Genomic DNA, 16370 nt, shown 5'->3' on the forward strand with positions numbered 1-16370 from the left:
TCAATTAAGTATTTTCATTGTGAAAATCTCAAGAGCATGTAGTTAATGCTAAAAGTTACACTTTCTTGATAAGGATTTTTGTATACTGCCTAGTCCAAATGTGAGTTCCTGGAGGACTGGAGAGTAGCCAATGTCCTTCCTCTATTTAAAAAGGGCAATAGGGATAATCCAGGAAATTATAGGCCAGTGAGCCTTGCATCAGTGGTAGGGAAGCTATTGGAGAGGATTCTTACGGATAGGATTTACTCACTTTTGGAAAAGCATGGTCTTATTAGGGAGAGTCAGCATGGCTTTGTGTGGAGCAGGTCATGTCTTACAAACTTGATTGAGTGTTTTGAGCAGGGGACAAAGGTGATTGATGAGGGTAGGGCAGTGGATGTTGCCTACATGGATTTTATTAAAGCATTTGACAAGGTCCCTCTTGATAGGCTGATCCAGAAGATTAAGATACATTGCTAGATTGGATTCAAAATTGGCTTGGCTTTAGAAGACAGAGGATAGTGGTGGAGGAGTGTTATTCTGACTAGAAGTCTGTGACAAGTGGTGTTCCACAGGGATCAGTACGGGGACTCTCTTGTCTGTGATTTAAATAACTTGGAAATTTAGATAGGCTGATTTAGTAAGTTTGTAGACAACACTAAAATTGGTGGAGTTGTGGATAGTGAAGAAGTTTGTCAAAGGATACAGCAGATATAGATCAGTTCCAGATATGGGTGAAGAAATGGCAGATGGAGTTTAATCCGGGCAAATGTGAAGTGTTGCACTTTTGGAGGTCAAATGTAAGGGGAATGTACAAAGTAAAAGGCAGGACCCTTAAGAGCAGTGATGTACAGAGGGACCTTGGGATCCAAGTCCATGGCTCTCTGAAAGTGGCAACACAAGTAAGTAGGGTGGTAAAGAAGGTGTATGGCATGCTTGTCTTTATCAGTCGGGGCATTGAGTATGAGAGTCAGGAAGTTGTTGTATTTGTATAAAACTTAGATTAGGCTGCATTTGGAGTTTTGTGGTTGCCCCATTACAGGAAGGCTGTTGAGGATGCAGAGGAGGTTCACTGGGGTGTTGTCTGGATTAGAGAGTATTAGCTGTAAGGAGAGGTTGGACAGACTTTGATTGTTTTCTCTGGAGTATTTGAGGCTGATGGAAGACCTGATAGAAGTTTACTAAATTATGGTAGACATAGGGTAGATAGTCAGAGTCTCTTTCCCAGGGTAGAAATGTCAAATACCAGAGGGCATAGGTTTAGGGCGAGAGGGGGAAAGTTTAAGGGAGATGTGTGTGGCAACTTTTATCTTACGCAGAGTGGTATGTACTTGGAATGCGCTGTCAGGGATGGTGATGGAATCAGACACAATAGTGGCATTTAAGAGGCATTTAGACAGACACATATGGATCATGTATAGACAGATGGGATTAGGTTCATTTGGCATCATGGTCGGCACAGACATTGTGGGCCGAAGGGCCTGTTCCTGTGCTGTACTGTTCTATGTTCTATGAAAGTATGTGTTGTGGTTCTGTTCACTTATATTCAGTATCCTGTTTTAGCAATGTACAGCTTGATTGTTACAATCCTTCTATGATTAATGATTTGGATAAAAGCACCAAAGGTATGGTTGCTAAATTTGCTGATAACACAGAAGTAAGTAGGAAAGTAAGTTGTCAAGAGGGCATAAGGAATCTACAGAAGTTAACAAATGTTAAACAAGTGGGCAATGATCTGTCCAATGACGTATACTTGTGTAAATGTTATTGTCCATTTTGGCACGAAAAATAAAAAATCGTATCATCAAATAGCACTGCTGGGGGTGGTTGTAGAGACTGATACAATAGGGACCTTTAAAATGCTCTCAGATATGCACATGGAAGTAAGGAAAATAGGGATATGGGCTGTGCAGGAGGGAAGGGTTAGATTGATCATGGAGGAGGTGTTCATATAGTTTGGCACAACATCATGGGCTGATGGGCCCGTACTGTGCTGTACTGTTCTATTATCTGAATGGTGAGAAGCTGCAGAGCTCTGAGGTGCAGAGAGATTTGAGTGTCCTAGTGTATGATTCTCAATAGGCTAACACGCAGGTTTCTGCATGTCATTAGGAAAGCTAATAGAATGTTATCATTTATTATGATGAGAATACAAGAGTAGTGAGGTTATGCATCAGGGCATTGGTGAGAGGCCACATCAGGAGTACTGTTTACAGTATTGATCCCCTTATTTTGAGGAAATATGTTAACATGTTAAAAGCAGTTCAGAGAACAGATACCTGGACTTGGGTTTTTCTTCTGAGGAAAGCTTGGATAGGCTTGGCTTTTGTCTGCTGGAATTTGGAGGAGTGAAAGGTGACTTGATTGGAACATGCATTACCCCTCAGGATCTTGGGAAGGTGGATGTGGAGAAGATGGTACCTTTTGTGGGAGATTCTAAAACTAGGGGTTGCACATTTAAGGCAGATGAGGCAATTTTTTTTTGTTTAAGGGTCTTGAGCCTTCAGCCTACTCCTGCCTTGAATTTTTAAGTTCATTTTATATGGTGCTTCAACTTTTCCACAACTTAATTTCTTTAATGTAATTTCACCCTTACCTGATTTTAGTAGTACTTCATCTTACTATATTCAGCAAATCTGGATGATCATGCTTTATGTTTTTATCTGATTCATTAATTCAATCAGTCTGGATAGTGAATATTTGCCAATGGGGTTAGGAATGCTCCTTAGCAGATGTGGATGTTAACTCAGGAATCACAGGCCTTTGAATCAATGGCTAAATATTTTTAGTTGGTTATTGGGACTTCGACTACTTCATTGCTTAGAACCATGGAACATAGAATCCTTCTGGCACAGTTGGTCAATCCATTGAGTCTGCATTGGTTGCTTGTGGAGCACTGAAGTCATTTCTAGTCCCTTGTTGTTTTCCCCATCTCAATCATTTTTCCTTAATCACCCTGTTCTGTATTCCCTTACTCGGATTACAGTCTGAGATCCAATATGCTCTGCCTACTGCACATGTATTGCCATTAATGCACATATCCGCCTTGGCCCTCTTTATTCTGCACATCCTTTTGCACTGACATTTGGTCAACATTGGTTTTCTTCGTTCTTCTTCAAAAGTTAATCATCTCACATTTTTCTATAAGTCTCTTCTGCCATGCCTGTCCATTCCGCCAGCCTGCATTTTCTAGTAGTCTTTTTAACCACACCTCTCAGTTTGATGTAATTTACAAATTTAAAAAAAAATTACCCCCCATTTCCTATCAAAAAAGCTGTGGGCCTAGCACTTGCCCTAGTTGAGTATAAGTGTCAGCAATCCACGGGTATGAAAACCAACAATTTACCATAGCTCTTTGCCTTTTCTTTCCTGACATGCTTTTTTTAAAAATTATTCCATGACCTCAATTTTGCTACCCATCCTTTTATGTGGGATTTTGTCTCCTAAAATTGCTATCTCTACCACTTGGGAGGTGCTTTTGAAGAAGCCATGACAAGCTGTTGCCACAGATTTTGTAGATGGTACAAACTGCAGTTATGGTATGCTGCTAGTGAAAAATTGACATGTTGTTTCCTTGGCTGCATTATCACAGTTTGGGTGAAGGGCTTAACTAAGTGACCTTGGAAAGGATGGGATACCACCATTACCTATGTAACATAGGGCTTAAACTCCTACCTGTTCTAATTAAGAGATTGCTGTAATTCACCTGTGTTTTGGCTATTGCAAAATAAATCAGTTGGAACTGTTACTTGCTTCATACAGTAGAACTGTGATGTTCTACTCTGTTCATCTTTTTGCCCTCTTAAAATGTCATAGTGAGACTTTCCTTCCAGCTGCCCCACCTCCCCACTAGAAGAAACATTTTAGATTGTCCTCCTATATTTCTCAGTAATTTTTTTCTCTCTTGTTCCTGCCTACAGAGCACTTTATTTGTTATGCTACCTCTAATCTGAGAAGATAACAGTCCCAAATTTTCTTAGTTTGACGTGCTTCATAAAGTTATGTAGCCTTTTGAGTAGATGCCAGCTGAAGTTTAACAAGTGCTTTACATTTTTATAACAGTCTTTGTTCCTGTGTTCTGTGCCTCTAAATGAACACTTTTTTAACAGACTTTTCAACTTGCCCTGTTGTCTTCAAACATTTGTGATAGTGAACTCTAGCCTTTCTGTTTTTGCAACACATCTAAAGCTGTAGCCTTTCCTCACTTATTTTTTTGGATTGCTTCATGTTCCATTCTTCATTTCAAATTTTTCATGCTATGTGTCCATTCATTTCACCTGTCTGGTGTTGATTTCCTGAAATCCCCAGTCAAAGTATGGATTTCTTTACATTTGTCAAGATGATGCCAGGGATATGAAATTAATATTATGATAGAATTGGACTAAATCCAGTAGAGTACAGAAGTCTAAATGAAAACTTCCTAGACTTAAAACAAAATAAACATAGTAGTTTATTCAAGAGAGAAGAAATGAAAGGTGAAGTGACAGACAATGGAAAATGATGGGACAGTACATGAAAGGGAGAAAAGGAGGTAGAAGGACAACCAAAATACATATGCTGGCATCAGATTATATTGACCACTGCATGTGGGTCCTTGATGCTCACTAAGCATAATAGGCCTGTCTTTGATCAGTACTAGTATTTGAGCAATGCTAGGAATGGAAAAAAGAACTCTGAATATGTTAATGGTGTACAGGCTTAATCCTGTAATATTATGCAAGATTTTTGCCTTGGATTATAACCTACCAATCAGGTTATCAGTAATATAAAAGTAGGACTTGGGAAGAGCAGATTTATTTCATTTGATTATAGAATATTTTAATTATACTTTGTGTACATAATTGATGAATTATATCTTGACAAACCACAAATACAGTGACTTTCCTGGCTCGGATAATTTTTATGTGGTGCATTCCTTTCAACAAATAAGAAAATTTGGGTAAGCAGATTGTCTTTGTGCTGAAGAGATCATATCTATACAATCCTACTTACATGAGTGCACAACTTGTTTGTTGTTTACCTATCAGATAATTGTTAGAGAAAATAAAACCTGAAATCCATCAACTGGAAGAATTGGACTAATTCTTCTTTAAGCCTTTTAATTACAGATGCAAGCCAGGAGTGTGATGAAACACTCTCCAGTTGCCTGGATGAATATAGTTCCAACACTCGAAGCTCAGTACAAACCAAAATAAAGCAACAGACATAATCAGCACCTCACCCATTGCCTGAAACATCTGCTTCCTCCACTATGACCATCTGATGGACTAAAACATAGAACAATACAGCACAGTATGGGCCCTTTGGCCTACGATGTTGTGTCGACCTATATAAACCTTATCCCCATTTCAATCTATCCCCCTCTCTATTTCACCTCCCATAGTCCTCTACCTTTCTTTCGTCCATGTGTCTATCTAATAGTCTCTTAAGTGACCCTATCATATCGGCCCTTACCACCATCCCTGGCAGTGCATTCCAGGCACCCGCCACTCTCTATATTGAAAAAACCTACCTTTGATATCTCCCCTGAACTTTCCTCCACACACCTTAAACGGGTGACCTCTAGTATTGGCCATTGCCATCCTGGGAAAAAGATGCTGGCTGTCCACTCTATCTATGCCTCTCATAATCTTACATACCTCTATCAAGTCTCCTCTTATCCTCTATTGCCAAAGAGAAAAGCCCTAACTCACTCAACCTCTCCTCATAAGACATGCTCTCCAACCCAGGTAGCATCCTTGTAAATCTCCTCTGCACCCTCTCCAAAGCTTCAACATTCTTCCTATAATGTGGTGACCAGAATGGAACACAATATTCCAAATGTGATCTAACCAGAGTCTTGTAGAGCTGAACATTACTTCTTGACTCTTGAACTCAATCCCCCGGCTAATGAAGGCTAGCACACCATACACCTTCTTAACTTAATAGTTTGCCCGCCACTGGTGTAAGACTCACTGGTGTATAATTCCCGGGATTATCCCTTTTACCTTTATTGAACAATGGAACAACGTTTGCCATCCTCCAATCCTCTAGTACCACTCCTGTGCTCATTGTTAACGCTCCAGCAATCTCTTCCCTCACTTCCCATAGTAACTTGGGGTATATCCTGTCTGACCCCGGGGACAGGATATCTATCCTAATGCTTTTTAGTAGCTCCAACACTGCTTCTTTCTTAATCTTGATATGCTCCAACACATTTCGCTTTTCTATGCTAACCTCACATTCTTCTAAGTCCCTCTCCCTGGTGAACACTGAAGCAATATATTAATTTAGGACCTCCCCTACCTCCTTCAATGCCAGATGCAATTTTCCCCCTCTTATCCCTGAGTGGTCCTATCCTCACCCTAATCATCCTTTTGTTCCTCACATATTACATGTAGAACGCCTTACAGTTTTCCTTAACCCTACTCGCCAAGGCCTTCTCATGTCCCCTTCTAGCTCTCCTAAGTCCCTTCTTAAGCTCCAACCTGGCTACCTTATAACTCTCAAGAGCCCCATCTGATTTTTGCTTCCTAAACCTTAAGTATGCTTCCTTCTTCCTCTTGACTAAACCTTCCACTTCTCTTGTTAACCATGGTTCCTTCACCCTACCATCCTTTCCTTGTCTCAGCGGGACAAACCTATCTAGAACCTCATGTAAGTGGACCCCAAACAACCTCCACATTTCTGCAATGCATTTACCAGAGAGCATATGTTCCCAGTTTACGCTCCCAAGTTCTTGTCTAATACCATCGTAATTTACCCTTCCTCAATTAAATTGCACGGTAGACACGGTAGGGCAGGCACGGCAGTGTAGCGGTTAGTGTAACGCTTTACAGGGCCAGCGACCCGGGTTCAAATCCAGCTGCCGTCTGTAAGGAGCTTATACGTTCTCCCCGTGTCTGCGTAGGTTTCCTTCGGGTGCTCTGGTTTCCTCCCACATTCCAAAGACATACAGGTCAGGAAGTTGAGGGCATGCTATGTTGGCGCTGGAAGCATGGTGACACTTGCGGGCTGCCCCCCAAATCACTACGCAAAAGATACCTTTCACTGTGTGTTTCGATGTACATGTGACTAATAAAGATATCTTAAATATTTTCCCATAATGTCTGCTCCTGTCTTTGTCCATGGCTATGCTAAAGATCAGGGAATTGTGGTCACTATCCCCAAAATGCTTGCCCACTGAGAGGTCTTTTAGCTGACCAGGTTCATTGCCTTATACCAGATCCAGCATGGTCTCTCTTCTAGTCAGCCTGTGTCAGGAATCCTTCCTGTACACACCTAACAAATTCTGCCCCATCTAAACCTTTTGCAGTAAGGAGGTGCCAATCAATATTAGGGAAGTTGAAGTCACCCATGACAACAACCCTGTTATTTTTGCACCTTTCCAAAATCTGCCAACAAATCTGCCTACTTATCTGCTCCTCAGTGTCCCGATAGCTATTTAGGGGCCTTTTGAATACTCCCAATAGAGTGATCGCTCCCTTCCTTTCTGACTTCCACCCACGCTGACTCAATAGACGATCCTTCTATGATGTCCTCCCTTCCTACAGCTGTGATGTTATCCCTGATCAGCAATGCCACCACCCCCCACCTCTTCTAACCCCTTCCCTATCCCTTTTGAAACATCTAAACCCCAGAACCTCAAGCAGCCACTCCTGCCCTTGCGACAGCCAAGTCTCTGTAATGGTCACAACATCGTAATTCCATGTATTGATCCAAGTTCATCACCCTTATTCTCAACACTTTTTGCACTGTAGCAACTTGCAGCACCTTTCTTGATGATACCATCTAAATGTACAACTTCTATTGGTTGTGAGGCAAAGGCAGCAGACACAACATCCCTTACAATTTGTTTGTTACTGCTTTGAAGGAATGATGCTATTTTATTGTCGTTTGGATCATACCTGAAAAGAAGAATTCAAGTAAATGAGCGAAGTATTACAACAGAATAAGCAAGATGGGAACAAGAGGTGAACACTATACAGCTTTTTTTTCCCATAAGGGGCAGGTATCATTTGTTGAAGATATTTTGTTTTCATAGATGGCATATATACATTTTTAGCAAGGCCAGTTTTTGCCTACCTTTAAATGTTCTTGAGCAGGTAGTGATAAACTACTGTCTTGAACCACAGAAGTAGTGAAGGTAGACAATTTCAATAATTTGTCTCGGCAACAGTGACATATTTCCAAGTTGTTAGAGTTTGAAGGAAACTTACAGGAGCCTGCTACTTTTGTCCCTCTGACCAATAGAGTTCTATATTTGGACAATGTTGTCAAGGAAGGTATGAATTGCTACAGTGCGTCGGATGGTACAGGTTGCACACAGTATTAGATAGTGAGCATTGCTTTATCCCAATAATAAGATTCCTGAATATTAGAACTAGATTCATCAAGACAATTGAGAGTATTCCATCACATTTCTGATTTGTGCCTTGTAGTTAAAAAGCTTATTGGATGCAGGTGATCAACGTTTGCTGCAGAACAGTTCTAGTCTAGTCGTGTAGACATAGTGTTTAGCTGACTGGACCAATGGGAATTCTTCTCCCACTTTGTGGTTTTTGATGTTGGATGTTTTGGCAATAGAAATGTAGTTAGACATTTTTATAGCCATTACTTTTCATTTGTGTGGCTACTTTTCACTTTTAAGCCTAGCCTGACTGTTTTTCACATTTTGCAGCATGAAAGCATGGACAGTTTCATTATCTGAGAAGCGGCAGATTGAATTAATCTTCAGGGATTAATCCTGCTTCTGACATGATAGATGAAAGCCTTTGATAGGGCATACCCAAACCAATTCCATTATTGGGTGGATATCAGTGCTGCAGCTATATGAGACTAGCTTGGCTACTTCTGATCTTTAGACTTGAGCACGGTAGCTGTGATGTTGTTGGAGTCCATGAATTTCCCTGTATCCAGGCATTCCTTTATATCAGGTGGAATCGGTTTCAATTGGCTGAAGATTGGAATCAATGATGGTGGGGATCACAGGAGAATATTAAATGGATGATTCATTTGTCATTTCTGACTGAAAATGATTGCAAATGCTTTAGTCTTTTACTGCTGGGTTCCACAGTTATTAAACGTGGGCCGCCTGTGTTACCACCATTCATGACCAGTTGTGGCACCCAATATTTAGGTGAGTCTAGTGTTTGTTCCTGATTAATCTTCACACTCCATGTTAAGCCATTATTGGTCCCCTTAATGATTATGATTATGACAGATACTGAGGGCCCAGGCAGTTAATGACAGTCAACATGAAGACATACTGATTTATTGTTGAAGAGACTGGTGGGTAGTAATCAAAGCATGTTTTCCTTGCTCACATTTGACCTGATGGCATGGGGTCTGGGATTAATATCAATGATCCCTCTGCCAACTTCTGTCCCGTCTTTTCCTCCAGGCCACCACTGTAGCACAACAAGTGGTGGATCTATTGGGGACAGTACTAAACATCTCAATATTGTTTGAAACTCATGATCTTGTACTTGTATCAGCTGCTTGGTTGACTAGTTTCTGAGACAACTATTTTAATTTTGGTAGAACATGCTTAGGACTTGTAAGTCTGATTTGGCTATGTGTGGCATTTTCTTTCTTGAATCATAGTTGATACTGAGTTGATACTAGATGATCCAGTTAGTTTTATTCTTCTTGTACTATATTGTAGTGACTTCATACAATTTGCAATTTCAGAGGACTGTCAGATTTAACTACATTTCGAAATGCCTGGACAGATTTTCTTTCCCAATTTGTTGTTTGAATATTTATGACTGGTGCTACCTTTCCTTAATAATACACTGTTATTTAATTAACTGAATTTAAATTCCGTGGTTGCTATGGTGGATTAAAAATGCATTTGGGACATTAGTTCAGGCCTTTGAGTTTCTTGTAGTAACCACAGTATCACTATATCTCTCCTTACACTCAGTCTTCAGTAATCTTGTTATTTTCATTGTTCCAATCTGATTTTTATTTCCCAGTTTTGCACCCATCATTCTTTTTAGATTTTGAAATTCTAGACAAAGAGGAAATGTATTCTGCATTTTGTCCACTCAAATTGAGTAGTTTAGAGTTTGAAGTTTGTTTATAGAATAAAGGGAAGATTTTAAACTTTCATCATTTATTGTGCCATAAGTTGGATGGACAGCAATCGTTTCTTGCCTCTAGGATTTGATTTAGGTTGAAGCTAATGCAAAATTAAGGGAGTAGGAGTGATATTAAAGGAAGCCAATCTGGTCCAACCGTGTCGATGCCACGGCCAAGAAAACTCACTAGCGCCTCCACCGTCCCCTTTGACCCTCACCATTTTTATCATGTACCATAGAAAGCATCCTATCCAGATACATCACGGCTTGGTATGGGCAACTGCTCTGCCTGTGACTCCAAGAAACTGCAGAGAGTTGTGGACACAGCTCAGCACATCATGGAAACAGCCTCTCGTCCGTAGACTCTGGCTACACTTCTCGCTGGCCTCAGTAAGCAGCCAGCATAATCAAAGACCCCACCCACCCTGGACATTCTCTCTTTTCCCCTCTCCCCTCTCCCATCGGGCAGAAGATACAAAAGCCTGAAAGCACGTACCACCAGGCTCAAGGACAGCTTCTATCCTGCTGTTAGAAGACTGTTGAACAGTTCCCTAGTACGATAAATTGGACTCCTGACCTCAATCTACCTCGTTATGACGTTGCACCTTACTGTCTACCTGCACTGCACTTTCTCTGTAACTAACACTTTATTCTGCATTCTGTTTTTGTTTTACCTTGTACTACCTCAATGCACTGTGTAATGAATTGATCTATGTGAATGGTAAGCAAGACAAATTTTTCACTGTACCTTGGTACATGTGACAATAATAAGCTAGTTTACTAATTTACTTTACCAATTTGTTTGGGTGAATGTAAAAGAAGATTTTTAAACAAGGAATAGTACATTTCTTATCTACCAGCTGCCTCTTAGCAACATCAAATAAAATGTGTCACTAGTGAAACCTAGCTTTAACTTGCAACTACCTCACTTGATCCCTCCACTGCCTCTGAGTTTTCATTGTTTATCCAGGATCCAGAACTGAATGAACAGAAATTTTCACAGTTAATTATTAGGAAGAATGAAGCGATCACCTCCAGACCCTATCATAAATATGATTTCCCAGCCACGGACTCATCCCTTTCCCTGACAAATGTTGTAATTACATCCCAAGTTTAATTTTCATCCCCATGTTTGCTGACTTCAGTAAATCTCAGTAAAGCAATGCCTCACTTTCACTATCCTCCTCTGCAATCCAGCCCTCCTTATTTCTGTACTCTGTTGTAGTCCTTTGACTGTTCACGATTTTTATACTGTTCCAATTCCAAGCTGTTTTAAACACCTCCAAATTTAATCATTCTGTAATTTCAGCCATTTCTTCTGCTGCCAAGTCTCTATATTCTGTAATTCTCCCTCAAAATCTTGCTGCTTTTGTTCCTGTTTTGCAGTAAAATTTTCCTTTTAAATCTACCTCTCTGACTAAGCCCTTTCCTTATGCAGCTGTGACTCTTTTGTTTATTTGATGTGAAATCCTATGAAGAGTCTTGGGACATATGTCCTATTTGGACTTAAAAATGCCACATAAATAGAAGAAATTGTTGTAATCATACTTGACAAAAATAATCATTTTGCAATGTAGCACACAGTGTTAATGTAGTCAGAATATGTACTTGCTGCTAACTTGCATTTTGCTATGGTGATCCCAATATTGAAAACTTGCAGGGAAAAGCCCACCAGATCCATCACTGGATTACATTGGGTAGGGTTGGGTGTAAGGAAATAAGCCCTGCCCACAAAAGATTCATTGATAACTGGCTAAGCCATGCAACACCCCCCCCATCCCCCCCACCCCCCACCTGCGACAAATAAAATTGTCAAAGCCTAAATGTTTCAGAATCTGAAACTTAATTTTTTCATAACGCAGGAAAAAGACAAAGACTTCCTCTTTAAACAGAAAATCAGAATCAACTATTACTTAACACAGTTGGTAGTAACCATTCCCTGTCATTGATAGGAAGAGTGAGGCAATCTGCTGGCTGCAGGTGATGTGGAATGTCCAGAATTCCCTGCTCCCGTTCTGAACTCCAAATTTGGAGAGTGCATTTGGCAAAGAAGGGGACTCCCATCTTTGGGGTTTGCATACTTAGACATGGATGTGTGGAAATTCTGAATTCTCATTGTTACTTGGGGAAATGTTGACAGTTTAACCAGTGCTTTCATATAAAGTTATTGCTGTCTATTTATTGCTTCATTACTTAGTTTGGTTATTAATGTTTTAAACAAGATCTAATATAAAATCACTTTACAAGAAGATGAAATATTGCTCTGGTAACATGAGATAGAATGAGCAGCAAATTTAGGAAAATGTTTTCTGTAATTCACAAAAATTTCAAACATCCAGACATCTATTTAAATGTAATCACTAGAGAGATCTTAGCTGTGATAAAAGGAACAAGAACACTTCAAAACATAATTTTTACACAGGCCTATAATCTTAAATTAATCAGTTCTGTAGTCTGTGGGGTTTTAATACATAAAAAAGGAAAACTTTTCACTTTTAATTGGCCACAGTAAATGTTCACTTTCTTTAGTTTTAGAGTCATTTACTATGCCTCTTTCATTTTTTTTGTTTCAATGGCAGGTACATATGTAAATGAAAATCAAAAAATTATAGATGCAGGAAATATAAGATAAAAGTAGAAAATGCCAGAAACATTCTACAACTGTTGAAAGAGAGAGTTGACATTTTGGTCAAATACTCTTCATCAGCATGAGGAAAAAGAGAGAACAAGTTACAATATATCTCTGCAGTACAGACAGGTTGCATTCAGAGAAAACTGTCTGTGTTGCTATTTTATATAATGCGAAACCTTGACAAAAATTGACAAGATCTGTTGTTTCTTTGCATTTTGTGTTTATTTAGTTATCTTTCTCATATAAATTCTGTAAGAGTAAATTTTTATTCCATTTCTCAAATTTTTTGGTAGTGATTTGTGAATTTCCATTACCCGAACTGTTGTAATGCTGGGGTACAATGTACTTTTAAGTTGCAGGGAGGAGTTTGGGGTGGGGGTGGGGGAATGGATAGGACAAAATAAATAATTCTAATATGGTGAGGCCAGTGATGCTGTGATGATGAGCTGTAGATGAAACCATCTAGTTGCTAGATTGATGAGGGAAGTTAGAGAGAACAAAGGGATGTCCAAGGGCTGTGAAATAAATATCAGACCTGTAGGAAACGCCCAGCAGACCAGACTATATATTAGTTCAGCCCCTGCAGAATCAATGGGAGAGGGAAGCATAAAAGTGAAGGGAAGAGAATAAAGTTATTTTAACTTCCTTGCTCAGTCTTTCTTTTGCAGGGTTTTATTGAAGTTAATTTTAAAAAAATTCTGAAATATCAGAAGAGATATTGACCATCTTTTACAATCTCAGAAATAGATCTTATTTTATTCATTTTAGGGACGTGGCCTTTGCATGCTGAGCCAGCATTTTATTGCCCATTCCTAATTGTCCTTGCGTAGGTGGTGGTGAGCTGCCTTCTTGAACCTTTTGCAGTCCTTGAGATGTGGGTATACCCACAATGCTGTTAGGGAGGGAGTTCCATGATTTTGACCCAGTGACAGTGAAGGAATGTGATATATTTCCAAGTCAGGATATTGTGTGGCTTGGAGGGCAACTTCCAGTTAGTGGTGTTTGCATCCTTTTCCTGCCCCTGTCCTTCTAGGCCATGGGTTTGTCTGGAAGGTGCTGTCGAAGGAGTCTTAGTGAGTTGCTGCTACTGTGGGTTGGTGGTGGAGTGAGTGAATGGTTGTAGTTGAGGTGCCTATTAAGTGGATTGCTACGTCCTGTTTGGTGGGTGCCGAGCTTTTTGAATGTTGTTGAAGCTGCCCTCCTCAAGGCAAGTGGAGATATACATGGGGATATCTTTACAGTGAACTTCAGTAAGCTTCACTTAAAGTAAATTTGTAGTAATATCGATTTGAAGTTGAAGAATCCTTTTGATAATAACCCAAGTTTTGGATTTTCTGTCATTTGTCCATGAAGCTAATATCTACTTTGAGACTTTCATGCATGCATGCATAGTTTATTACCAAAATTCTAAAAGATTTAAGATATCTTTATTAGTCACATGTACATCAAAACACACAGTGAAGTGCATCTTTTGCGTAGAGTCTTCTGGGGGCAGCCCACAAGTGTCGTCACGCTTCTGGCGCCAACGTAGCATGCCCACAACTCCTAACCCGTACATCTTTGGAATGTGGAAGGAAAGCGGAGCACCTAGGGGAAACCCATGCAGACACAGGGAGAACGTACAAATTCCTTACAGACAGTGGCCAGAATTGAACCCAAGTTGCTGGCGCTGTAACGTGTCATCATTGATACAGCATGCCAGTATAACATGCACTGTTTATGGTCTTTGCCACTGCAGTGAATTGAAACCATTAAAACTGACTGGAATTTAAGCTTTTGAACTATTTTTGTTTTGAATTTTCCTGAAAATGTTGTACCGAATTACATAGTGAACTAACAGGTTTTGATGGCTTCTAAACTATAATTGTTGCCCAGCAAACCATCTTGACCATAAGTACTCATTTGCTGAATGTATGTTCTAATTTTCTTAAGACTGTTTCAAAACATAAGAGATTTTATTCTGTCTGGGAGAATTCTTTAATGTGATTGCTCAGCCAACATGATGATATCATAGTTACTTTGAACTGATAGCATTTGGCATTGGGAGAGAGCAAGTTCTCAGCAAAGCAATGGTTAAATTTGTTGTGGGAACTTTCTTTGAGGTAAGCTGCCAGTTACTGATTTGCTGCTGGTTGCAATTTTTGATTGTTACCTTAGAATTGGTCAATAACAAGTTGCAAGCAAAATTCCATATTTTTTTCCGGTGAAATAATACTATACAACCAAAATAAGTTTGGAACTCTAATGTGTGATGAGGATTAGATTTGGTAAATTTGACCTTGCATTCCTCTTGGAGCATTTCAGACAAAAACTAAGTTATAGTTTCCAAAATATGATTGTAATTCTGTAACATACCTTTTATTTTGAGATGGTAAATTTCAACAACTTTTGTTCTGCAGACATTGTTCAGCAATCAGAAAAGTCTTGCAAATAAGGAAGAAATAAATGCTAAAGCTGACACTTCAAAAAAGATGTCAGAAGCTTCCAAGAAAATGTCTGTGGAGAGAGTTTACCAGAAGAAAACACAGCTGGAACACATTCTCCTCCGTCCAGACTCGTACATTGGCTCAGTGGAGCCTGTAACCCAGGTAGGAAATTATTACTCATCTGTAGCATTCATTGTTGATGTGAAATGAATGAATTCTATTCTTTCAATTATTTTAATAAAGAGTTGTTGCTAATAGAAGCTTTTTAAATTTGGATGTTACACTGTTTCTTAGAGATTCATATAGCACAGAAACGAGCCTTTTGACCCACCAGGTGTGCACTGACCATCAAACACCTATTTACACTAATCCAGTTTTTTTTCTTATTCTCCCCACACTCCCATCAACTTTCCCCAGATTCTCCACTCACCTACAGACCGAAGGCAATTTCAGGTGGCTAATTAACCTATCAACCCACATGTCTTTGTGATGTGGGAGAAAACCGGAGCACCTGGAGAAAACCCGCACAGTCACAGGATGCAAACTTCACGTGGACAGCACCGGAGGTCAGGATTGAATCCGGATCGCTGGAGCCGTGAGGTAGCACTACTACCTGTGTGCCACTGCGCCCATGGCCTTGCTTGGCTGTGGTGACTTTTGAGCTAAGAACAGAAAATGTGGAAATACTTAGATCAGGCAGCAGCCATGGAAAGAGAAACAGACAGAATTTCAGGTTGATGACCTTTTATCAAAACTGAAAAGGTTGGTCATCTGAAATTGTTGAATTCATTGTTAAGTCCTGAGGACCGTTATGTGCCAAGTTGAAAAATAATGATGCTGTTCCTTGAGATTGCATTGGGCTTCATTGGAACAGTGTAAGAGGCCAAAGACAGGCCAGGCTGGGATAGAAATTGAAGTGACAGGCAACTAGAAGCTTAAAGTTACCATGATGGATTGACCTGCACTTGATTCCTCCATTGTAGAAGAAACCACATTGTGAGTATCGAATGCCATAAATTAGATTGGAAGAGGTAGTGTTTGAGTTGGTACTTCACTTGTAGGGAATTTTAGGGGCTCTGGAAGGTGAGAAGGAAGAGGTAAAATAGCAGGGGTTGCATGGATAGTGTTTACATGGGAAAGTGCTGTTGGAGGAGGTGGAAGAATGAGCCAGAACATCATGGAGGGAACAGTCTCTTCGGAGCATGGAGAGGGGCTATTTAGTGCTTGCTGTTGGCATCATGTAATAGGTTGCAGGTCTGCCTTGGAATT

The 16370-nt window shown here is 39.9% G+C and overlaps 1 protein-coding gene across 3 annotated transcripts in view; it reads left to right on the forward strand.

Moving 5' to 3' along the window:
• Positions 1–16370, forward strand: part of top2b (DNA topoisomerase II beta) — a 95048-nt gene that overhangs the window by 929 nt on the left and 77749 nt on the right. For all 3 annotated transcript variants that reach the window (XM_052016984.1, XM_052016985.1, XM_052016986.1), the window contains exon 2: positions 15075–15263. In XM_052016984.1, coding sequence (XP_051872944.1) covers positions 15075–15263 — 189 coding nt within the window. The remainder of the gene's footprint in view (positions 1–15074; positions 15264–16370) is intronic.

The sequence above is a fragment of the Pristis pectinata genome, chromosome 5 (genome assembly GCF_009764475.1).
Source record: "Pristis pectinata isolate sPriPec2 chromosome 5, sPriPec2.1.pri, whole genome shotgun sequence".
NCBI classification, from domain to species: Eukaryota; Metazoa; Chordata; class Chondrichthyes; order Rhinopristiformes; family Pristidae; genus Pristis; species Pristis pectinata.